The sequence below is a fragment of the Macaca fascicularis genome, chromosome 3 (assembly GCF_037993035.2).
Source record: "Macaca fascicularis isolate 582-1 chromosome 3, T2T-MFA8v1.1".
Taxonomy (NCBI): Eukaryota; Metazoa; Chordata; class Mammalia; order Primates; family Cercopithecidae; genus Macaca; species Macaca fascicularis.
In genome coordinates this window covers 35,710,085-35,734,129 of record NC_088377.1, presented here as the reverse complement: position 1 = coordinate 35,734,129, position 24,045 = coordinate 35,710,085, and the positions used below count along the sequence as shown (strand labels likewise).

Here is a 24,045-nt window from a genome sequence, read left to right as displayed (position 1 = left end):
CAAGGGGGCAGGGGTTGGGGGGCTGGAGAGTGGGTCCTGGAGAGCAGGGGTGCGAGGGTCAGGAGGGCGGGGTGAAGGGGGGGCTGGAGGGCAGCGATGAGGAGGGCAGCCTGTCTCCCATGTGTGACTGTGGCCACTTCCTGTGTGCCCTGGTGTCGGCTCTGTGGAGGGGTGGGCACTGGCTTTGGAACACCTCCCTCCCAGTGCCTTCTAAAGGGCAGCAGGAAGAGGCCTGCCAGGCAGGGGCAGCAGAGGCCACCTTTCTTCTTCCTCCTTGGCCCCCGCCCTGTGCTGCCCGGGCAGGTCCCCAGGCCCAGGCGCTGAGAGGCTGTTTACTGCTGCAGGTGGAGGTCCGGTGCTGGAGGGAGGGGAGTTCCCCGCACGCCTCTCCAGCCCTCCTGCTGCCCATGGCCCAAGCCCAAGCCCAGGCCCAAGCCCAAGCCTGTGCCGGTCATTGCGGCCTCACCCAGCTGGCAGGGACAGCTGTGTGTGATGCTGCTGGAGATGCCAGATGCCATGTGCCCTGCGAGGACGGCTGGCGGGGCCGCGGGAGGGGGACTGCCAATCATGGTGAAAGGGGACATTTTCACTGGGTCCTCCTGGTTCGTGTCCTGCGTACTTGGGGGGCACTGTGCAGACAGCTGCCCTTTGTCTGCCGGAGACAGTGCAGGCAGGGAGACAGGTTTAGGGCTCTGACAAGGGGCACGGGGACTCCGAACTGAGGGATGTCAGGGCGGCTCTGTGCGTCTGAGGCCTTTGCTCTTGCTTTGCGGGTCTGTTCATGTCCAAAGCACTTTAGGAGGCTGCAGGGATCAATACCCAATATACCCAATAAACTGGAATTGTTTACACGTGACCTACATTTTGGACGGTTTATCAATAAACGTGTGAACAACTGTTATTAAATGTGTATGAAAGTTGGGCAGGGGAGGGGACTAGCCTATGAGGCGTTCAGTCTGGGTTTTAGCCTAGAGCCCTTGGCTGAGCCTCAGCTTCCCACACTGTGCAGGGGGTTTTGAGAGGACACATCCCCAGCTTGCGGCTGTGTGTCCGAGCACGTGTGCCCCTGCCCTGGGCCAGCTGCCCGCCTCGGGAGCAGTCTCCATCCTCTCCTACCTCTGTGCAGCAATGTGGGCCGAAGCCCAGCACATCCGGCAGCTTCCTGTGGACCTGGCAGGCTGTGCTGGTGCCCAGAGGAGGACGTTTAAAAGGTTAGAGACCAGCCAGGCGCGGTGGCTCACGCCTGTAATCCCAGCACTTTGGGAGGCTGAGGCTGGTGGATCACCTGAGGTCAGGAGTTCAAGACCAGCCTGGCCCACATGGGGAAACCCCCATCTCTACTAACATACAAATATTAGTTGGGTGTGACAGTGTGCACCTGTAATCCCACCTCTTCAGGAGGCTGAGATGGGAGGATTGCTTGAACCTGGGAGGCAGAGGTTGAAGTGAGCTGAGATCGTGCCACTGCATTCCAGCCTGGGCAACAGAGCGAGACTCCATCTCCAAAAAAAAAAAAAAAAAAAAGAAAAAAAAAACTGCTAGAGACCTTTATTTTTCTTTCCATCCAGTCAATTCCAGACGAAACCCAGCTCTGAGCCACTCGGTGCTCCCAGGTGAGGACAGTTTGTGGCTGTTCAGCAGCCACGTCTCCTGCCCAGGGGCTGCCCTGGGCTCCTGCTAGACCGTGTCCACCTCACGGAGCGTGTAGTCCAGGATGGTGTCCTGACCCTGGAACTTGAAGTACCCGTGGAATTTCTTCTTCTGAAGCAGGAGTGGAAACCAGTAGCTGTCATCGGGCCACATGTCCTTGAAGGGGATCTGGTCCAGCTGGAACCAGCATGGGCGCATTTCTGTACCGAGGGAGGAAGAGGGGCACTGATATGCAACCCAGACTTCATGCTTAAAAACATGGTTTTTCCGGCTGGGCGCGGCGGCTCATGCCTGGAATCCCAGCACTGTGGGAGGCCGAGGTGGGCGGATCACGAGGTCAGGAGATTGAGACCAGCCTGGCCACCATGGTGAAACCCTGTCTCTACTAAAAATACAAAAAATCAGCCAGGTGTGGTGGCGGGCGCCTGTAGTCCCAGCTACCTGGGAGGCTGAGGCAGGAGAATGGTGTGAACCTGGGAGGCAGAGTTTGCAGTGAGCCAAGATGGCGCCACTGCACTCCAGTCTGGGTGGCAGAGCGAGACTCCGTCTCAACAACAACAACAACAAAAACATGTTTTTTTGTAGAGATGGGGTCTCATTATATTGCCCAGACTGGTCTTGAACTCCTGAGCTCAAGCGATCCTTCTGCCTCGGCCTCCCAGTGCTGGGATTCCAGGTGTGAGCCCCGGCGTCTGGCCAGCCCAAACTTACACTGACTCTCTGAGGAGTTCACCGAGTGATCGTGAGGAACTTGACGATCGTTTATATTTAATCCTCATGACCATGTTTCTCATTTTAGGGTAGGAAAATGGGCGCAGAGCAGGGGCGGGTACACTGCTGGAGCCTCAGTGCAGAGACCACTGCTCATGGGCCCCGCACTGGCACTGGGTGGAGGGGGACGCAGGCTGCCCGCTGCCTGGCACTCAGAGATGGTTTGGGCTGATGGCCTTTCTCCCAGACAGGAGATGGGACCCGCAGAGTGGGGAGGGGGAGCAGGCCCCGTGAGACTCACCGTCGCTCTCCGTGGGGGTCCCCTGGATGCTGTCTGTGCAGAAGATATGCACGTCCATGAGCTCAGGCTCGCCCACGAACTCAAACACGATCTGGCCCACCTTGTGCAGGGCGTCCACCGTCAGACCGCTTTCCTCCTGCAGCTCCCTGCGGGCAGAGGTGGATGGGGGAGGGAGGCCGTCAGGGCATGGCGCCACGCCCACACGATGGCAGGGAGGAGGAGCTGGGCATCTACACACAGCCCAGGGAGCCACCAGGGTGGATGGGAGACCCAGGAGGATGTCGCCCAGAAGGCGTTAGCTGGTCCTGACCTGGCTGAGCTTCAGAATCAGCTTGAACTGTGAAGACAGAGTTTGGTTGAGCGGCTCTGGGGAGGGGCCCGGAGGTGGTGTGGAGCCGCTGGTGGGAGGAACAGTTCTTGTCCGTGCTGTATGTGCACCAGTGACAGCCCAGGCCCAGTGTAGTCAGCCACTTGTCCATGGTCTCGAGACCTGAGGGTGGCAGGGTGGGGACCAACCCCACTTCCTTCCTTCCCGGTTACTTGCTTTTCCACAGCTGAGCATCAGAGCCCACGTAGCGGTAGTTATGACCGCAGGGGCCCTGGGACGCAGGTTCCGGGAACCCGGGCTCTATACTCTGGGCCTGTCTGCCCAAAGAAATGTCTGTCCAGCCTCGTGCCCCTTCTCTGGGAACACAGGATGAAACCACAGGCTTCTGTGATCTCTTTCCTGAGGGAGGAGCTCTGGTTTTAACTCTGGCCCCCGGGCTGCCCACACGGGACACGTGGCCTGGGCCTCTTCCTGCATGTCCTTGGGACACGTTCCCCACAGCTGTGCCTGGAGGAGGTGTGAGGGGCTGACTTCACCACAGAGTGCTCAAGTGCTGCCGTGCCTGGGAACAAGCCCTTCCCTGCTTCCCGCACACAGAGCCAGAAGGCTTCCCCGAAGTAGTCTAATGCTGTTGCTAATTTAAAAATTACATATTTGGCCGGGCGCGGTGGCTCAAGCCTGTAATCCCAGCACTTTGGGAGGCCGAGACGGGCGGATCACGAGGTCAGGAGATCGAGACCATCCTGGCTAACACGGTGAAACCCCGTCTCTACTAAAAAATACAAAAAACTAGCCGGGCGAGGTGGCAGGCGCCTGTAGTCCCAGCTACTCGGGAGGCTGAGGCAGGAGAATGGCGTAAACCCGGGAGGCGGAGCTTGCAGTGAGCTGAGATCCGGCCACTGCACTCCAGCCTGGGCGACAGAGTAAGACTCCGTCTCAAAAAAAAAAAAAAAAAAAAAAAAAAAAAAAAAAAAAAATTACATATTTGTTGTAGACAACCAGGACACAAAACGCCATAAACTCATCACCCAGGAATGCTACCGTTTCAGTGTTTTTCCTTTGGCTTTCTCCTCTGCTCATCTCTTAGAAAATGCAAACATTAACTCTTAATAGTTTAAAGTTAAAAAATAAAAATGCAAACAGGTTGGGTACAGGGTGGCTCATGCCTGTAATCCCAGCACTTGGGGAGGCCTGGGTGGGAGGATCACTTGAGCCCAGGAGTTTGAGACCAGCCTGGGCAACATGGCAAAACCCTGTTTCTACAAAAAGAACAACAATTAGCCAGGCATGGTGGCACTCGCCTGTAGTCCCAGCTACTCAGGAGACTGAGGTGGGAGGAATGCTTCAGCCCAGGAGTTGGAGGCTGCAGTGAGGTGTGATCACTGCACTGCATTCCAGCCTGGGCAACCGAGCTAGACCCTGTCTAAAAAAAAAAAAAAGGCAAACGTTATACACACTTTATATCTTGGGCTTTCCACACAAGAAAGGAGTGTGTGACATTCTACACCTTAAGGAATCCAGCCGGCTTCTCAACTCCTATTTGGTATGGAAGAATAAAATGTTTCAACTTCGGGTTATGGTGGAAACCTGTGTTGGGCACAGCGGTGCTGCTGACCTCCCATTCTGAGCGTTTGCTTGCTGTGCTCAGTAGGGTTCTTGCTCAGTCCCTCAGCAGAGGCTTCCCGAAGACCCACTCCATGCTGGGAGACCCTGGGGATACACGGGCTGAGCCGCTGGGTACCTCTGTCTGCTTCTGTTACCATGCCCGGCTAATTTTTCTGTTTTCCTTTTTTTTTTTTTTTGTAGAGACAGGGTCTTGCTATGTTGCCCAGGCTGGTCCTGAACTCCTGGGCTCAAGTGATCCTTCTGCTTTGGCCTCCCAGCGTGCTGGGATTTCAGGTGTGAGCCACCATGCCTGGCCTAAATGGTCGGATTGAAGTGATGCCTCCTCAGCTTAAACTGCAGGGACTAGAGAGGAAGCAGACCTGGAATCGGCATTTATTCATGGAGATGGCTAATGAAAGTTGGACTTGAGCTAAAAAATTAACGTGTGTTTCTACTTGTGGGGTACAAATGGCTCCCCAATTAGATGCAACAGAGATGTTCGGTGGGGCCTCGCCCGCCTCTTGGCGGCCAGCTGTTGCTCGTCTTCAGAAGCGTCACCTCCCAGTGGAATGTTGTGACTGATTTTAGTTCATCTTCCCCAGCTCATGGCAGCGTAGGAAGCATCAAGAATCCTCCGGGAGACAGAGCTGAAGCTCCATTTCCCAGGCGGGGAGCGCCAGGCAGGTGAAGACAACACTGCTTCAGTTCTGCCCAAGTGTCTGCTCTATCCATGGCACTCGGTTCCCCACACGGCAGACGGGGAAGACGATGAGAAATTACATGAAACAAACAGGGTGGTGAGGCCTCTGTGGCGTGGAGAGGTGGGAGTGGCAGGTTCTGGTGGGCCTGCTTCCCATCGCTGCTCCTGCGTCCCTGGCCTCGCTGGTCTTTGGGGATCAGGGATGCTGTCTAGAAAGGTTGGCTCACACTGTGCACCTAAAGCCCAAATCTGCACGCCCCCACGATTCAGTATGCCCCACGTGCCTGTCCCCTGTCCCGCAGAGGAGGGTCTGAGTCTAGCCCTCTGGACCCCTGCAGGCGAGCGGGGAGGGCGCCTAAACCGGCTCTTGGCCTGGGAGTTAGGGCCCGTCCTGGGGTCCTCCTGATAGAATAGGGCTGAGTATTGCGTGGATAAAGCAGGGACCAGCCTCCCTGGAGACTGGGCTGCCGAGGCTCCTCCTGAGCAGCAAGGGCCTGGGGTTGCCCCAGGAGCAAACCCGTTCAGACTGGCAGGTACTGCAGCCCAGGGCCATGCTGGTGGCCTGTGGCTGATGGTACCTCATCTCCTGGACACGAGGCTGTTTGCTGCTGGGTTCCCCTAAGCACCAGCCTGTCTGGCTCCAGCGCCCCCGTTCCTCACGCCTGCAGGTGCTCCCCAATGAGGAATTGTTTCTTTTCTTTAAGACGGTCTCGGCCAGGCACAGTGGCTCACGCCTGTAATCACAGCACTTTGGGAAGCCAAGGCGGGTGGATCCCGTGAGGTCAGGCGTTCAAGACCAGCCTGGCCAACATGGTGAATCCCCCATCTCCACTAAAAATACACAAAAAAATTAGGCGGGCATGGTGGTGGGTGCCTGTAATCCCAGCTACTTGGGAGGCTAAGGCGGGAGAATCACTTGAACCCGGGAGGCAGAGGTTGCAGTGAGCTGAGATGGCGCTAAAATAAAAATTATGGCCAGGTGCGGTGGCTCACGCCTGTAATCCCAGCACTTTGGGAGGTCAAGGTGGGCGGATCATGAGGTCAGGAGATCGAAACTATCCTGGCTAACATGGTGAAACTCTATCTCTACTAAAAAATACAAAAAATTAGCCGGGCGTGGTGGCAGATGCCTGTAGTCCCAGCTACATGGGAGGCTGAGGCAGGAAAATGGCGTGAACCCGGGAGGCGGAGCTTGCAGTGAGCCGAGATTGCACCACTGCACTCCAGCCTGGGTGACACAGCGAGACTCCGTCTCAAAAATGAAAAAAAAGAAATAAAATAAAAATTACATATCAGATTATATTAAAATAATAAACTTGTTTATCAAAATATCACAAAGTAGGAGCCACTGAGTAGAAAATATTTGTAATATATATAGTATCTGACAATTCACATCTAAAATGTATAAAGAATTACAAATAAATCAGAAATCGTGACCAGCCTGGGTAATACAGTGGGACCCATCTCTTAAAAAAAAAAAAAAAATTCAGAAAAAGGTAACCAAATTCAAACACAGGCAAAAGGCTTGAGCAGATACTTCACAAAGAAGGATATCCACGCGGTCCCCAGACTCACAAAGAAGGATATCTGGCCGGGCGTGGTGGCTCAAGCCTGTAATCCCAGCACTTTGGGAGGCCGAGACGGGCGAATCACGAGGTCAGGAGATCGAGACCATCCTGGCTAACATGGTGAAACCCCGTCTCTACTAAAAAATACAAAAAACACTAGCCAGGCGAGGTGGCGGGCGCCTGTAGTCCCAGCTACTCGGGAGGCTGAGGCAGGAGAATGGCGTGAACCCGGGAGGCGGAGCTTGCAGTGAGCCGAGATCCGGCCACTGCACTCCACCCTGGGCGACAGAGCGAGACTCCGTCTAAAAAAAAAAAAAAGATACCGAGGCGGCCTGCAGACTCACAAAGAAGGATGTCCACACGACCTGCAGACTCCCAAAGGATATCAATGCGGCCCGCGACGCTGTGAAGGTGCTCCCCTTCCGCAGTCCTGAGGGCACGCAGAACCTCCGCGAGCTCACCGTCCCTACCAACATGGCAAAGATGAAAAAGAGAGAGTACCAAGTGTGGTTCAGCATTCGTTTGAATTAGCGAAACAGCTGTGAAAAGACGCTTGGCAATCTCTGCTGAAGCTGAACATCGACAGTTTTCCTCCATGGTAACTGTCCACAGGAAAGGGTGCACACGGGCACCAAAAGACACGTCAGGACCGTTCCTGGCAGTCGCTTGTAACAGCTCCCAAGGGTAAGCCCTGCACGCACACCTGCAGCAGAGCTGGGGTCCTGCTGCAGAGGGTGAGCCTGCAGCAAAGCGGGTGAGCTGCAGCACGGGCCTCTGCAGGGCATTACCCAGCAGCTGGAGGAACCACTGCTATGGCACATGTGATGCTGAAAAGAAGCCAGCCAAGGGCGCAGCCTCTAGGATCCCACACCATATTTGGGAACAGGCCAAAGTCATCAGCTGTGCCGGAAGTCAGGGTGGAGGGCGGGGTCCCACGGTCCACTTCTTTTTCTTTTCTTTCTTTTTTTTTTTGGAGACAGAGTCTGGCTCTGTCGCCCAGGCTGGAGTGCAGTGGCGCGATCTCAGCTCACTGCAAGCTCCGCCTCCTGGGTTCACACCATTCTCCTGCCTCAGCCTCCCGAGTAGCTGGGACTACAGGCGCCCGCCACCTCGCCCGGCTAGTTTTTTGTATTTTTTAATAGAGACGGGGTTTCACCGTGTTAGCCAGGATAGTCTCGATCTTCTGACCTCGTGATCTGGCCATCTCGGCCTCCCAAAGTGCTGGGATTACAGGCTTGAGCCACCGCGCCCGGCCCACTTCTTTTTCTTGATCTATATGTTGGTTAAACAGGTGGACCTGCCAGGTGCGGTGGCTCACACCTGTAATTCCAGCACTTTGGGAGGCAGAGGCAGCTGGATCACTTGAGGTCAGTTCGAGACCAGCCTGGACAACATGGTGAAACTCTGTCTCTACCAAAAAATAAAAAAAATAGCCAGATGTGGTGGTGCACACCTGTAGTCCCAGCTACTCAGAAGGCTCAGGCAGGTGAATCGCTTGAACCGGGAGGTGGAGGCTGCAGTGAGCAGAGATCATGCCACTGTACTCCAGCCTGGGCAACAGAGCAAGACTCCATCTCAAAAAAAGAAACAGGTGGCCGGGTGTGGTGGCTCACACCTGTAATCCCAGCACTTTGGGAGGCCGCAGCGGGTGGATCACAAGGTCAGAAGATAAGATACCATCCTGGCCAACATGGTGAAACCCTGTCTCTACTAAAAATACAAAAATTAGCCGAGCATGGTGGCGGCCGCCTGTAGTCCCAGCTTCTCAGGAAGCTGAGGCAGGAGAATCGCTTGAACCCGGGAGGCGGAGGTTGCAGTGAGCCAAGATCATGCCACTTCACTCCAGCCTGGGTCACAGAGCGAGACTCCATCTCAAAAAAACAAAACAAACAAACAAACAAAAAAAAAACCCACTGTGCAATTTTCTCTATGTGCATGACACTTCAATAAAAGTGCAAGTTACGCTGGGCGCAGTGACTCACGCCTGTAATCCCAGCGCTTTGGGAGGCTGAGATGGGAGGGTCGCTTGAGGCCAGGAATTTGACACCAGCCTGGGCAACATGGCAAAACCCTGTCTCTACTAAAAATAAAAAAATTAGCCAGGTGTGGTGGTGTGCACTGGTAGTCTCAGCTACTCGGGAAGATGGCTTGAGCTCAGGAGGTCGAGACAGCCGTGAGCTATGACTGTGTCACCGCACTCTATCCTGGGCAGTCCTGATCTTATAGAATGATTCTGGAGAAAGACTGGCAGGAAGTGAATCATTAAATATGATTAAAAAGGGTGAGAGTGCCATGAAGGAAAGATACAGGATAAGATGTGTTGAGAACGACGGGTGGGGAAGGCACTTTCTTAGCTGTGAAAGCTGTCAGGGGTGGGATGGGGGGACAACCGGATGAAGAGCAAGGTGGGCCACAGCTTGGGATGTCCCAGGAGCAGAGACTGGGGAGGGAGGGGGCAAGGCAAGCCCGTGGAGGGCTCAGTGGCTGACACAGGAGGGCGGCTGTAAGTGCACTGAGAGGTGTTAAGGGTTTAATGTGTGAGTATGCGTCTGTGTGTGTTGCGGGTTGGGGGAGACCCAGATGCAGTCTGGGAAGGGCCACCTGGCAGCTGTGTGGAATGGGGACTGCAGAGGGGAGGGTGGAGGCCATGAGGGCCAGCCCAGCTACGGGGCTGCTGCACCTGTCCAGGTGAGGGGGATGGAGCCAGGTTACACTCGAGGATGGAAGTCACAGGCTTCCTGCTCTGTGTCTCAGTTCCCCCACTCAAACCCTGGGCTGAGCGCAAGCCACCGCTGTATTCAGCAGTGAGGGTCTGGAGTGCTGGTGCCTCTGTTTGTGTAATATTTACAGAGGGTAGGAGGAAAGTTCTTTCGACCGTGACAAAGTTCAGAAGAAAATAAATCAGGGCTGCCAAGGGGGCCTGTGCTTTGCTTGTCACCAGCAGGACAAGGAGAAGAAATCCAGCCACGTGGAGCTCCTCCATCCAGCCTCCTCAGCTCTGCCGCCTGCTGCCCTCACACCCCCCACTTCTCTGCACAGCTGGTGCTCCTCCAGCCCTCTGTGCTTCTGCGAAGGTCTCCTTCCTCCCTCCCTCCATGCCCTCCCAGCCAACGTCAAGCCCTCAGAGTGTTTTCCTGGTACCCAGTTAATCACCCTTCCTTTCTCCTGGAGGCCCCTGGCCACCAGGTGTGGACCGGACCTCCTTCTGCAGGTCTCCTGAACCCGGCGCCAGACAACACGAGAGCTCCAGAGGCAGGGACTGACCTGTTCCTCCCTGTGTCCCCAAGCCCCACACAGAGCAGCGCTACCGAAATCCATGAGGTGATGGGTGGTCTTACCAGATCAAAGACAAAGGGCTGGGCAGGAGAACCCCCAGGGCCACCTCTCCTGCCTGTTTCCTGTGCTGTTGTTGCTCTGCACACACTCCTGGCATGGACATGCTGGATGCCCGATTCACACCCAGTGGTCCTCCTCCCCAGCTGCGGCCCCCAGCACAGCCTATCGCACTGGCACCTGCCATGGTGACTGATCAAATGTGTCTGCATAGCTGGAGCCCGGGGTCCTAGGCCTTAGAGGGGAAGCACACGCAGGGCTCTCCAAACTGAGGGTTGGGACCCACATGATCCGGGAAATCAGCTTAGTGGATTACAATTGAAAAAAAGGGTCAAGCCAGTGGCTCACGCCTGCAATCTCAGCACTCTGGGAGGCCCAGGAGGGAGGATCGCTTGAGCCCAGGAGTTAATGAGACCCCATGTCTACGAAGAATTAAAAAACTGAGCATGGTGGCATGTGTCTGTGGTCCCAGCTATTTGCGAGACTGAAGCAGGAGGATCGTTTGAGCCCAGGACTTTGAGGCTGCAGTGAGCCATGAGGGTCCCACTGCACTCCCGCCTGGGTGAGATCCCATCTCTGGAGAAAAAAAGAGACATGAATCGGAAAAGTAGAGTGCCCTTTGATGTAATCAGGGCAGCTACTGCAACTTATTTTAGCTGTACCTGCATACCTGAGTGTGTATATTCTATCATATAAAACGTGTTTCTTACTGCAGGTTGTGATGAAAAAATTGGAAAGCCACTGGGGTCCTGGCTTTCTTGCGTGCCAGGACCCTCTTTACTCTGTGGTTCTCCTCTCCAGGGAAGCTGGCCTACCTTTCTCAGAACAAAAACATGAATGGGGGCTAACATCTGTGCAGCGATGTTTACACAGATGATCTCATTTACCCTGTGAGGGGTGAGGGGTGTCTGGAGGACTGTGTGATCTTGGGTAAACGGCTCAACCTCTCTGGGCTTCAGTTCCTTCCTAGGTGAAACTGGCTGTGTTAAGGATGCAGACTTTGTGTACACTGGGTGTGAGATAAAAGCAATCATCAGCGCCACTGAACAGACAGAGGAACCAAGTGACTGACGAGCCCTTCGGTGACAGTGAGGGTGCTGGGAGGGTTCAATTCAAGCCATGATGCACAGAAGCTTCCAGATACACCCTGAAGCCCCCAGCACCACCACGCCACAACAGCTAACACGCACTCAGCACTCACTACACACCATGCACAACAGCTAACACACACTCAACACGCACCACACACCACACACAACAGCTAACACACACTCAGCACTCACTACACACCACGCACAACAGCTAACACACTCAACATGCATCACACACCACGCACAACAGCTAACACGCACTCAGCACTCACCACACACCACACACAACAGCTAACACACTCAACACGCACCACACTACACACAACAGCTCACACTCAACATGCACCACACACCACAGCTAACACACACTCAACACTCACCACACACCACACACAACAGCTAACATACACTCAGCACTCACCACGCACTGTTCTAAAGTCCTTTGTGTTCATTTCCTCATTTCATCTTCACAAGAGTCCTAAGGGCTGCGGACTGGTCTTCATTCTGAGATGAAGACACTGAGGCTCACAGGTTAACTCCCTGCTCCGGGTCACTTAGCTCTAAGTGGTGAAACCAAGGGTGTGGCCCTACAGCCCAAATCCCTGTGCCCTGGGAAAGCCGGTTCCACGGCCAGACCTGCCCTGTCCTTACCTCCTGGCCCCATCCTCGATGGTCTCTCCTTCTTGCACTTTGCCCCCGAAACCATTCCACAGGCCGGCCCCGAAGCCTCGCTTTTTCATGCCCAGGAGAACTCGCTGAGGCTGCAGGACCACCACCAGGGTATAGAGCCTGGAGGCGCCCATGGTCCCTGGGTTCTGAAAGGAAGGCGAGAGGGCAGTCAGTTATGATGCGCGTGGAGGAAGCACGTGCCAGGGGCCAGGAGGACTGGGATGTGCTCTGGGAGGCAGGGTGGGGGGTGGTACGCTGTAATCCCCCAGCCCTGCCACGTGTGGCTTCCCTTGTGGCAGGTGGAAACCTGCCATTGAACCAATGATTTTCTGGGGTAGAAACAGAACCCAGTGGTCAGCAGGGCTGATCAAGCAGAACACAGGCTGGCGCTACCTTCCTTCTCCACAACTCAGCCCTCAGGTGCAGAGGACATGACCTTTCCAGACTGCACTCTTGCTCCTGCGTCTACCCCCAGGAACGCCCTCCCATAGACACACAGTGGAGAACAACGGTCCCCGTGCCTGACCAGCACCAAAATAACCACAGTTTATCCTGTGGTTCTCAGGTCAGGCTTCAACTCTGGCCTTTTGATTAATAGGAGCTTCTTTCAGTCTAGTGGGACCTGGCCTCTCTGTAGCAGGCTTCCAGATCCCCAGGAAATGTGTGGTTGTAGACACAGGTCCACCCAGCAGGGCCTGGCTAGTCCTCCCTCCTGTGACAGGAGTTTATACCCCACTCACTCTGCTCCTACTGTGGCTACTGTAGGACCTGGCACCCAGGGGGGCCACTGGAAGTCGCAAGGGCCCTTCCTGCTCCCATAGATGTACAGGTTCAGGTTCAGAGGACTCTCAGGGTGATGCCTCAGCCAGGTCCCTGATGGAAAAAGGACCCTGAAGAAATGCTGGAGGGCCAGGACCAACTTTCCTTTATTTATTTTGAGACGAGATCCTGCTCTGTTGCCCAGGCTGGAGGAGAGTGGCATGATCTCGGTTCGCTGTAATCTCAGCCTCCCTGGCTGAAGCCATCCTCCTGTCTCAGCATCCCACATAGCTGGGACCACAGGCATGAGCCACCACACTCAGCTAATTGCTGTACTTTTAGTAGAGATGGGGTTTTGTCATGTTGCCCAGGCTGATCATGAACTCCTGAGCTCAAGCAATCCACCCACCTCAGCCTCCCAAAGTGCTGAGATTACGGGCGTGAGCCACTGCGCCCAGCCAGGACCAACTTTTCTGGGGTCCACACCTGGCTGAGACACAGGATTCAGGACCAGTGATCCTCCTTGGAAGCTGTGGTGTCTGAGAAAAGGGACTCGATGGTAAGCAAAGAAGAGGGCAGGGAAGTGCTGGGTAGAGGAGGGCGTGGTCTCTGGCTAGGGCTCCACCCCCAGGCCTGTGCCCAGGGACCTAGGTGAGGACAGGCATTTCTGTTTTCCTGCCCAAATGTTGCATTTCCCAAGCCTGCCACGTCCCAGTCCTGTGCCTATAAAACCCCCCAGACCCTAGTGGGCAGATACACAAGCTGCTGGATGTCAAAAGGACGTGGAAAGCACAACAACAGGCACCAGCAGGGAATCAACTGGAGGAAGCATGAGTTTGGCCCAGGCTGCTCAGGAGAATCACCTTCCCACTCCAGCTCCCTTCTGGCTCCCCCATCTGCTGAGGGCGAATTCCACTTATAAAACCTTGCACTCTCTCTCCAAGCCGCCCTGTGATCTGATTGCTCCGGTACATCAAGGCAAGAAACGCGGGGACACAGAAAGCCCTCTGTCCTTGCGATAAGGCAGGGAGTCTAACAGCTAACACAAGCCACCTACAAGGCTGAACTTTCAGAGTACCCTCTAACACACGCCCACGGGGGCTTCAGGCGCCGCAAATATTCACCCCCAGACACTGCCTGCCCGTCTCTATGCTCCCCTAGAGGCTTGAGCAGCGGGGCACTGAAGAAGTGAGCCACATCCCCATCGCAGGCCCTTCGAGGAGGACAAGGGAACCTTTCCCGTGTCACTGAGACTGGGTCCTGGTGGCGGAGGCAGGTCAGACAGGGTAAGTGGGTTTGTGGCTGAGCTTCACACAAGGCCCGTGTACTTTGTCCCAACACTGATCTGTTCCTGCCAGAAGCCACGGTTTCCAAAGTAAATTTCTGTGATGATTTACTCCTGGTCTCCCCCACGCCTCCGCCCCGCTCTCCTCATCTCTCCCCCAAGCCCTCGGCCCCGCTCTCCTCGTCTCTCCCCCAAGCCCCCGGCCCCGCTCTCCTGGTCTCCCCCGAGTTCCCGGCCCCGCTCTCCTGGTCTCCCCCGAGTTCCCGGCCCCGCTCTCCTGGTCTCGCCTAAGCCACCGGCCCCGCTCTCCTGGTCTCCCCTAAGCCCCCGGCCCCGCTCTCCTGGTCTCCCTCAAGCCCCCGGCCCCGCTCTCCTCGTCTCTCCCCCAAACCCCCGGCCCCGCTCTCCTTGTCTCCCCCAAACCCCCGGCCCCGCTCTCCTGGTCTCCCCCAAGCCCCCGGCCCCGCTCTCCTTTTCTCTCCCCCAAGCCCCCGACCCCGCTCTCCTGGTCTCCCTCAAGCCCCCGGTCTCCCTCTTCTGGTCTCCCTCGAGCCCCCGACCCCGCTCTTCTGGTCTCCCCCGAGTTCCCGGCCCCGCTCCCCTGGTCTCCCTCAAGCCCATGACTTGGCTCCCCCGTTCTCCTCCCGCCCGCTGGCCCGGTTCCCTCCCTCCCTTGTCACCACCACTCCTGGGATCCTCGCGCGCGCTTTTCATACCTGCACCGCCGCTTCCGGGCGCCGGGCCTCTGACCGGAAGTGAGGTCAGGCACTTCCGGCAGCGCGCTGCCGACGTGGGGAAAAATCCATGGCGGGGTGAGCGGGGCGCTACTTCTTTGTGTGCAGGTTACGGGAGTGGTTGGGGGTCCGCCCCGTCGCCTACCTTGGTCCTGGCCTCGGGGCTGGGTGACGAGCGCTGGGCACTGTGGCCGCACTTAGGGAGCGCGACAGGGACGAGGCCGGGGTTCCTGGTCGCAGTTTCCCGGGAGGAGGGCGCCCTCAAGTCTCCAGGGGCAGGGCCGGCTGGGCCGTGGGGAGGCTGGGGCCGGGGACAGAGTCCAGGTGCGGGGGGCAGCGCCGGGGCGCAGATCCGAGGCGCCAGGGGCTAGCCGGGGGCGAGAGTTCGTTTCGTGGGCGGGGTAGCTCTATTGCCCACGCTTCCTGGGCTGTCGAGTGGGTTCTGGCCCCCGAGACCGGCCTGTGCCATTTTCCCGGGAGACCCCTTAAGCCAGGTGAAGACAGCGACTCACGGTCAGCGGTCAGTGCCTCCTGGCTGGTCAGCACGCTTTGGTGCTGCAGAAGCTGGAAGCTTTGGCCGTGGAGCCATGGGGTAGTAACTTTTATTTATTTATTTAAATCAGAAAGACATAGAGACCGGGCTTGGTGGCCCACACCTGTCATCCCAGCACTGTGGAAGTCTGAGGCAGGAGGATCCTTTGAGCCTAGGAGTTCGAGACCAGCCTAACCAATATAGTGAGATGCCATCTCTAAAAAAAGTTTTTAAAAATTAAAAAAAAAAATTAGTCCAGGCATGGTGGTGCACACCTGTAGTCCCAGCTACTCAGGAGGCTGAGGTGGAAGGTTCACTTGAGACCCAGAGGTTATGGCAGCAATCAGCTGTGATTGTGCCACTGCACTCCAGCCTGGGTGATGGCGAAAAAGAAAAAAAAAAGAAAAATGGCTGGGTGAGGTGGTTCACGCCTGTAATCCCAGCACTTTGGGAGGCCAAAGTGGGTGGATCGCCCGAGGTCAGGAGTTTGAGACCAGCTTGGCCAACATGGTGAAACCCCATCTCTCCTGAAAATAGAAAAATTAGCCGGAAGTGGTGGCACACACCTGTAGTCCCAGCTACTCAGGAGGCTGAGGTGGGAGGTTCACTTGAGCCCCAGAGGTTGTGGCTACAGTCAGCTGTGATCGTGCCACTGCACTCCAGCCTGGGTAATAGCAAAACCCTGTCTCTAAAAAAACAAAAAGAAAAAAGAAAAATGGCCGGGTGCAGTGGCTCACATCTGTAATCCCAGCACTTTGGGAGGCCAACGCGGGCGGATCACCTGAGGTCAGAAGTTTGAGACCAGCCTGGCCAACGTGGTGAAACCCATGTATACTGAAAATACAAAAATTAGCCGGACGTGGTAGCAGGTGCACGCCTGTAATTCCAGCTACTTGGGAGGCTGAGGCAGGAGAATTGCTTGAACCCGGGAGTCGGAGGTTGCAGTGAGCCACCACTGCACTCCAGCCTGGGGGCCAGAGTGAGACTCTGTCTCAAAAAAAAGAAAAAACGACATAGAACTTACTTGGTAAGGTTGTTCTCAGAGTTAAATGAGGGGAGGTGTGTATAGCTTCCTGCTTAGCTATTGTGGGCTGTGAACAAATTGTTACAGCATAGCTTATCCAGAGTGTGTTGGAAATTGTCCTTCAACGATTCACAGAGGTTTAGTTCAATTTTATGTTGAGACATGTAGGTGAGAGGATTGTTTGAGCCCAGGAGTTCCAGTCTGCGTTGAGCCGTGACCTCACCACTGCACTCCAGCCTGGGCTATAGAGACCCTGTCTCAAAAAAAAAAAAAAAAAAAAAAAAAGGAAGGAAAAGAAATATGACAGGCCAGTCCCCCCGTATTATTGCCAAAGCCCTGAACTAGGTAACTAAGGCAAGGATCTGTCCTTAGGAGGTTTTCTTGCAGTCTCTCAGAACTCAATGAACATTTTTGCCACATGAGAAAAGAATATTAATTAATTAATTTACATATTTACTTATTTTTTGAGACAGAGTCTCGCTCTGTCACCCAGGCTGGAGTGCAGTGGCGCAATCTCGGCTCACTGCAACCTCTGCCTCCTGGGTTCAGGTGATTCTCCTGCCTCAGCCTCCCGAGTAGCTGAGTTTACAGGCACGTGCCACCACGCCCGGCTAATTTTTGCATTTTGGTAGAGACGGGGTTTCACCATGTTGGCCATGGTTGGCCAGGCTGCTCTCGAACTCCTGACCTCAGGGGATCCACCTGCCTTGGTCTCCAAGAGTGCTGGAATTATAGGTGTGGGCCACCATACCCGGCCCCCTAATCTCTTTTTATAAGGACATCAGTGCTATTGGAATAGGGTCTACCCATATGACCTTGTTTTAACTTGGTCCCCTCTTTCAGGTGTGTGGGTGTATTTGGGTCCTGTCTCCGAATACACCCATATTCTGAGGTACCAAGGGTTAGGACATCAACACATGAATTTTGTGGGGACACAGTTTGGCCTGTGATGCCTGCTTTTCGGCTGTGTAGCCTTGTCAGTTCACCTCCCCTCCTGGGCCTTGGTGCCCCATCTCTAGAAATGAATGAGTTGATCCGAGGGCCCCCCCAGCTTGTGGCCTGCCATTCTGTGTGATGCCAACCTGCCTTCTCCTCTTCTCTCCCACCAGGTACTTGAAGCTGGTGTGTGCTTCCTTTCAGCGCCAAGGGTTCCATACTGCTGGGAGTCGCTGCAAGAATCGGACAGGCGCTGAGCACCTGTGGCTGACTCGGCATCTCAGGGACCCGTTTGTGAAGGCTGCGAAGGTGGCGAGCTACCGGTGTCGAAGCGCCTTCAAGCTCCTGGAGGTGAACGAGAGGCACCAGATTCTGCGACCTGGCCTTCGGGTATTAGACTGCGGAGCAGCTCCTGGGGCCTGGAGTCAGGTGGCGGTGCAGAAGGTCAATGCCGCAGGCACAGGTGGGTCCTCTGCACTGCTGTTGGCACCTTCTGGCTACCCTGAGGTTGAGTGGGCATGGGCAAGCTGCCTCTGCCAGTGGATGCAAGATGCTGGAGCCCTTTTCTAAGGCGTGCGCTTCTGAGTGGGTGGTTTAGTAGGGGTGATGATAAAAATAGGATGCTGCCATTTTCAAAATGAAAGACAAAGTAGAAAGGTGCGGTGAAAATGGAAATCACCTCGCATGAGACCGCCCGGATGTACCAGCACCAGCATGGTGGTGTGTATCCTTCCAGGCTTGTGTTTGCATAGATCCCTCACATTTTCAAAAGCGATGTTGTTCCATACTCTTCTTGCTAATTTGCAGCCTTACTGGAGCTATTTTTGCTTAATAATACATACATACATATATACGTACATACATAGATACATATATATTTTTGTTTTGTTTTGTTTTTGTTTTTCCCCACCCTAGAGGGAGTCTTCCTCTGTTGCCCAGACTGCAGTGCAATGGTGTGATCTCAGTTCACTGCAACCTCCGCCTCCCGAGTTCAAGCGATTCTCCGGCCTCAGCCTCCTGAGTAGCTGGGATTACAGGTGCCTGCCACCACACCTGGCTAATTTTTTGTTTTTGTTTTTTTAAGTAGAGACAAAGATTTCACCATGTTGGCCAGGCTGATCTCAAACTCTTGACCTCAGGTGATCCGCCCACCTTGGCCTCCCAAAGTGCTGGGATTACAGATGTGAGCCACGGCACCCGGCTACTCTTGATGTATTGACATCTCTTCCCAACAGCCCAGCTAAATTTCCAAGTCCCGTAAGCCCTGGAGCTTCCTGGTGGCCCCACTGGGGCTGCTCCCTCCAGAACCTAGAAGAGGCTTCATGGCCAGGGCTATGGATTCGCCACTCTGGGTGAAGCTGAGACGCAGTTTTCAATCTGTTTTATATCTTAGGGTTTTGAGTAAAATTTTCTGTATAGAAAGGTTCCCCTGAATAATGAGATCAGCCAGCTGCCCATACGACGGAAGACACTGTCGTCATTGCGAAAGTTTCATCCTGTTCCATGTAGTGCTTGCACCATAGGCTCTTTAGCCAGCTCCCTCACTGTGGGCGTCAAGCTTACTTTTGGCTTTTTGCTGGGATGCGTGTGCTGTGGAGAATATCCTTGCTGTTTATGTTTCCTGCTGTAAAGCCAGGGTAGCTGCATGCACTGGCATTTGAACAGGGTGAGACAGTCCACCCAGAGCTCTCCCAAATTTCTCCCAAATACCTTAGAGTAGGGATACTGGTCCCCATTTATTGGTGAGAAAACTGAGGCTCAGGGTTTCATGACTTGTTGAAAGTGCAGACCTGGAATGCTGGTACATCTGCCCCACTGCTGGTTTGCGGTAGGTTTGCCGTGAACTCTCAGTGTCTACCTGCATCTGCTTGGGTGGCCCCTGCCCAGACTTAGGCTGGGATATGCCTCTTCTGGCTTTTGAACAGCCCTTTTTTTTTTTTTTTTTTTTTTTGAGATGGAGTCTCACTCTGTTGCTCAGGCTGGAGCGCAGTGGCGCCATCTCGGCTCACTGTAATCTCCACCTCCTGGGTTTAAGTGATTTCCAGCTAATTTTTGTATTTTTTAGTAGAGACGGGGTTTAGCCATGTTGGCCAGGCTGGTCTCGAACTCCAGACCTCAGGTGATCCTCCTGTCTCTGCCTCCCAGCATCCTCGAGGTGCTTCCTGGTACGTCCATCGTGGTCGGCCTGAACAGCCTTTTTATTGTTTTTCAGCTCAGCATTTATTGACTAAATAAGTGGATTTGTGTTGGAAATGTCAGTTCCTTTTCTCATTGCTGAGCTTATCACCGTGGAGTCCTCCTAGTAACTGATTTCAGTGGTTTCTGTTCCCCTAAGTGCTCCTCAGATGAAGCAGGAGAGTGGCTCAGCGTGCCTTGTAGGAAGAAGTGACAGAAGGAGACAGCGTGAGCGTGATCTGCCTGGGCTTGTCCTCCTGGAAGTCACAAGCATGCAGCCAAAGCTGTTTGCCTTCAGTGGAAATTTCCCAAGGTTGTAACATATTGGATATTATAGGAGCGAAAGCTCAGGAGCATAAAGTGAGGCATGAGGCCGGGCGCGGGGGCTCGCGCCTGTAACCCCAGCACTTTGGGAGACTGAGGTGGGAGGATCACCCGAGGTCAGGAGTTCGAGACCAGCCTGGGCAATGTGGTGAAACCCCGTCTCTACAAAAAATTAGCCAGGGGTGGTGGCATGTGCCTGTGGTCCCAGCTACTTAGGAGGCTGAGGTGGGAGGGGTCGCTTGAGCCTGGGGAAGTCGAGGCTGCAGTGAGCTGAGGCCATGCAGTGGAGTGAGACCCTGTCTCTCTCTGTCTCACACGCACACACACAAAAGGATAACTTGCTGATATTTGAGTAACACCAGTTGTAAAACTAAAAAGGTGCCATTGTGTCACCTTAACCTAAAACAAGACTTGTTTCCTATAACTGATGTCAGCGTCTGCCTCCCCCTCTTCTCACTCTGTACCTACATTCAAAGCCCCTCTCACAAGCCCAACACCCCCATCTCCCCAGCAGTCCCCTCCACTGAGGAGAGCCGTAGTTCTGTTGAGAAGTGTCAGAGTTGATAAGCTAAGGGTAGAGTCACAGATGTTCTTGTTCAGTCTGCTTAACAGAAAGGCTGTTCCAACGGTAGGGGGCGAGGAAGAGACCATGTTTCATTCCTAGTTTAAACATTGGAAGTCCAGGTATTTTGAAGATTACCTCATTTTTCAAAGGTAAAACCCCTCAATCTTCAGCCCAGGAAAATGGGACGCCTCACGCCTCATTTTTTTTTTTTTTTTTTTTTGAGACGGAGTCTCGCTCTGTCGCCCAGGCTGGAGTGCAGTGGCTAGATCTCAGCTCACTGCAAGCTCCGCCTCCCGGGTTCACGCCATTCTCCTGCCTCAGCCTCTTCTGAGCTGGGACTACAGGCGCCCGCCACCTCGCCCGGCTAGTTTTTTGTATTTTTTAGTAGAGATGGGGTTTCACCGTGTTAGCCAGGATGGTCTTGATCTCCTGACCTCGTGATCCGCCCGCCTCGGCCTCCCAAAGTGCTGGGATTACAGGCTTGAGCCACCGCGCCCAGCCTCATGCCTCATTTTAGCTGGGTGTCCTGAGTAGCTGAGACTACAGCTAATTTTTATATTTTTTTGTAGAGACAGGATCTTGCTATGTTGCCCAGGCTGGACTAGAACTCCTGGGCTCTAGCAGTTCTTCTCAGCCTCCCAAAGTGCTGAGATTTTAGGTGTGAGCCACCGCACCTAGCTGGTATCAGTTTTTGTACATTATTTTGTATGTGTTCATTTTCCTCATCTCTTGACTTATTTCCAGTAGTTTTTACATTGGAAGCAATTGGATTAAGGTGGAGAAGGAGAATGGATTTATTGATTTAATCCAGAGGCACTTTATGCACTAGTATATTATTTTCTTTTTCTTTTTCTTTTTTTTTTTGAGATGGAGTCTCGCTCTGTCGCTGAGGCTGGAGTGTAGTGCTCTTGAGATGAAGCAAGAGCATGCCTTGTAGGAGAAGGTGACAGAAGGAGAGAGCGTGAACGTGATCTTGGCTCACTGCAACCTCCGCTTCCTGGGTTCAAGAGATTCTCCTGTCTCAGCCTCCCGACTAGCTGGGATTACAGGCATGTGCCACCACACCTGCCTGAGTTTTGTAGTTTTAGTGGAGACAGCATTTCCCCATGTTGGCCAGGCTGGTCTCGAACTCCTGACCTCAGGTGATCCATCTGTGTCAGCCTCCCAGAGTGCTGGGATTATAGTTGTGAGCCACTGCGACCGGCCTATTTTCTATTTTAGTTTATCAAAAGAGCACTCAGAGATAAGAACCCTTTCACAGAGAGTGAGCCTTGGGTAGTGAAATGATACCAGATTTGGAATCAGAAGTCCTGGCGCTTGGCACAGGTCTGCCCATGGCTGAGGATGACTCTAGGACAGTTACTTCCTGTATGGGCCTCAGCTTCTCAGATGTTAAGGCCCACGACTTCCCCCACCACGTGTCTTTATAGGATGTATAGATAGAAAAGGCCTGTGTTTACCTATTTGCACATTAGCTCTTTGCATTGGTCTTGACATTTTACTTTTATTTCATCATTTTGTTGCATGTACTATATTTTTGTGAAAACATTCAGGGTGTAAATAAATAACACATTCACCATTTCTTCCATAGATCCCAGCTCTCCTGTTGGCTTCGTGCTTGGGGTAGATCTTCTTCACATATTCCCCCTGGAAGGAGCAACTTTTCTGTGCCCTGCTGATGTGACTGACCCGAGAACCTCACAGAGAATCCTCGAGGTGCTTCCTGGTGGGAGAGCAGATGTGATTCTGAGCGACATGGCGCCCAATGCCACAGGGTTCCGGGACCTCGATCATGACAGGCTCATCAGCCTGTGCCTGACCCTTCTCAGCATGACCCCAGACATCCTGCAACCTCGGGGAACATTCCTTTGTAAAACCTGGGCTGGAAGTCAAAGCCATCGGTTACAGAGGAGACTGACAGAGGAATTCCAGAATGTAAGGATCATCAAACCTGAAGCCAGCAGAAAAGAGTCATCAGAAGTGTACTTCTTGGCCACACAGTACCAGGGAAGGAAGGGCGCTGTGAAGCAGTGAGGATTTCTTGTGCCATTTTCATAATGGTCATTAGCTTCTTTTAAGCTCGAAACGTAGCCTGAGCTCCTTCCGGAAGAGTTCCTGGGAGATCTGAGCTGATTTTGGAGATGGAACAGGACAAGTGGGGAGTCTCTTTCTTTTTTTTTTTTTTGAAACGGAGTCTCGCTCTGTCTCCCAGGCTGGAGTGCAGTGGCGCGATCTCCACTCACTGCAAGCTCCGCCTCCCAGGTTCACGCCATTCTCCTGCCTCAGCCTCCCGTGTGGCTGGGACTACAGGCGCCTGCCACCGCGCCCGGCTAATTTTTGTATTTTTAGTATTTGGGGTTTCACCGTGTTAGTCAGGATGGTCTCGATCTCCTGACCTCGTGATCCGCCCATCTCGGCCTCCCAAAGTGCTGGGATTACAGGCGTGAGCCAGCGCGCCCGGCTGGGAGTCTCTTTCTTTCTCTCTCTCTTTTTAACCAAAAAGAGATGACAAAACTAAGTTCAGGGGCCATGGAAAATGAAAAAGTCCTCTATATTGATTTGTGAGGAGAAAGTTATCAAGAGAAAGAGGTGAGGATGGAAGGATGAAGAGAGACAGACTGTGGGAAGAATCAGAAGGAATCCGCTGAGGCAGGGATGGGTGTGCCCATGTGTGCCTTGACGGGACTTCATCTTACAGACTGTTAAACTGTCACACAGAAACAGGCTTTCCACTGCTCCTCCCAGAGCACCATGCACAGGTTTCCAGTTCTTAGTGTGGCTATTTAAAGTAGAAAATCTGGGGGCTGGGTGAGGCCACTCACACCTATAATCCCAGAAGGCTGAGGCTGGGGGATTCTTGAAGTCAGAAGTTCAAGACCAACCTGGGCAACATAGCAACACCCACTGTCTCTACAAAAATGAAAAAACAAAAAACCAAACCAAAAGAAAAATCTGAAATTTCCATCTGGGGATTAAATTCTTTCTTTCTGGTGAGTAATCTAGAGATTCATGCATTCTTCAAGCAGCAGAAGTTCCCAGAGCGATTAGGGAAGACGTATGGTCTGAATTTACTCATGCACTGGGTGTGCTTTGGTTTTCGCTGGAAATTTGTATCTGTGTCTGGACTCCCAAGAACATAAAGGTAATTGCCAAAGCAAGCAGTGATGTGGTGTGTTTATTTTCTTTTACTCTTCTAGGAACTCGATGCAGCTTTATATTTATTTATTTATTTATTTATTTATTTATTTATTTATTTAGAGACGGAGTCTCGCTCTGCCACCCAGGCTGGAGTGCAGTGGCCGGATCTCAGCTCACTGCAAGCTCCGCCTCCCGGGTTCACGCCATTCTCCTGCCTCAGCCTCCCGAGTAGCTGGGACTACAGGCGCCTGCCACCTCGCCCGGCTAGTTTTTTGTAGTTTTTAGTAGAGACGGGGTTTCACAGTGTCAGCCAGGATGGTCTCGATCTCCTGACCTCGTGATCCGCCCGTCTCGGCCTCCCAAAGTGCTGGGATTACAGGCGTGAGCCACCGCGCCCGGCCGCAGCTTTGTATTTAATAAAATAGAAGTTGCATTATTGTAAGGGACTTTCATGCTTTTAAGTTTTGTTTTTTTAAAACTGGCTTCCTCAAAGCCATTTCCTGGAGGTGTACTCATCCCTCAAGAAGTGTGTTGACTGTAACTATGATTCAATTCCAAGCACCAGTGCGGTAAGTCTGGAAACCCAGGAATCGCCATCAGGGATCTGGGGCTTGGTC

At 53.7% G+C, this 24,045-nt stretch overlaps 2 protein-coding genes across 17 annotated transcripts; one reads left to right on the top strand and one right to left on the bottom strand.

Annotated features, from left to right (window-relative positions):
• Positions 1 to 860: 860 nt before the first annotated feature.
• On the bottom strand, positions 861 to 15,028 carry NUDT1 (nudix hydrolase 1). Of its 13 annotated transcripts, XM_065541556.2 has the most exons (7): positions 14,681 to 14,747; positions 13,840 to 13,975; positions 13,202 to 13,362; positions 12,697 to 12,829; positions 11,939 to 12,102; positions 2,663 to 2,808; positions 861 to 1,850 (listed from the first exon to the last, which is right to left on the bottom strand). In XM_065541556.2, exons 5-7 carry the CDS (start codon positions 12,088 to 12,090, stop codon positions 1,678 to 1,680), a joined length of 471 nt encoding a protein of 156 aa, XP_065397628.1. In that variant the 5' UTR covers positions 12,091 to 12,102; positions 12,697 to 12,829; positions 13,202 to 13,362; positions 13,840 to 13,975; positions 14,681 to 14,747; the 3' UTR covers positions 861 to 1,677. The 13 variants fall into 13 exon arrangements, with proteins under 13 accessions (XP_065397628.1, XP_065397629.1, XP_073890370.1 ...); XM_065541557.2 differs by lacking the exon at positions 13,840 to 13,975; XM_074034269.1 differs by lacking the exon at positions 14,681 to 14,747 and having other exon boundaries at positions 13,202 to 13,254; positions 13,840 to 14,326.
• On the top strand, positions 14,785 to 23,448 carry MRM2 (mitochondrial rRNA methyltransferase 2). Of its 4 annotated transcripts, none has more exons than XR_012432159.1 (4): positions 14,785 to 14,812; positions 17,400 to 17,689; positions 19,572 to 19,714; positions 21,882 to 23,448. XR_012432159.1 is itself a non-coding variant. In XM_045387971.2 (3 exons), exons 1-3 carry the CDS (start codon positions 14,805 to 14,807, stop codon positions 22,322 to 22,324), a joined length of 741 nt encoding a protein of 246 aa, XP_045243906.2. In that variant the 5' UTR covers positions 14,785 to 14,804; the 3' UTR covers positions 22,325 to 23,448. The 4 variants fall into 4 exon arrangements, 2 of the variants coding, with proteins under 2 accessions (XP_045243906.2, XP_065397621.1); XR_012432160.1 differs by having other exon boundaries at positions 19,562 to 19,714; XM_045387971.2 differs by lacking the exon at positions 19,572 to 19,714.
• The last annotated feature ends 597 nt before the right edge of the window (positions 23,449 to 24,045 follow it).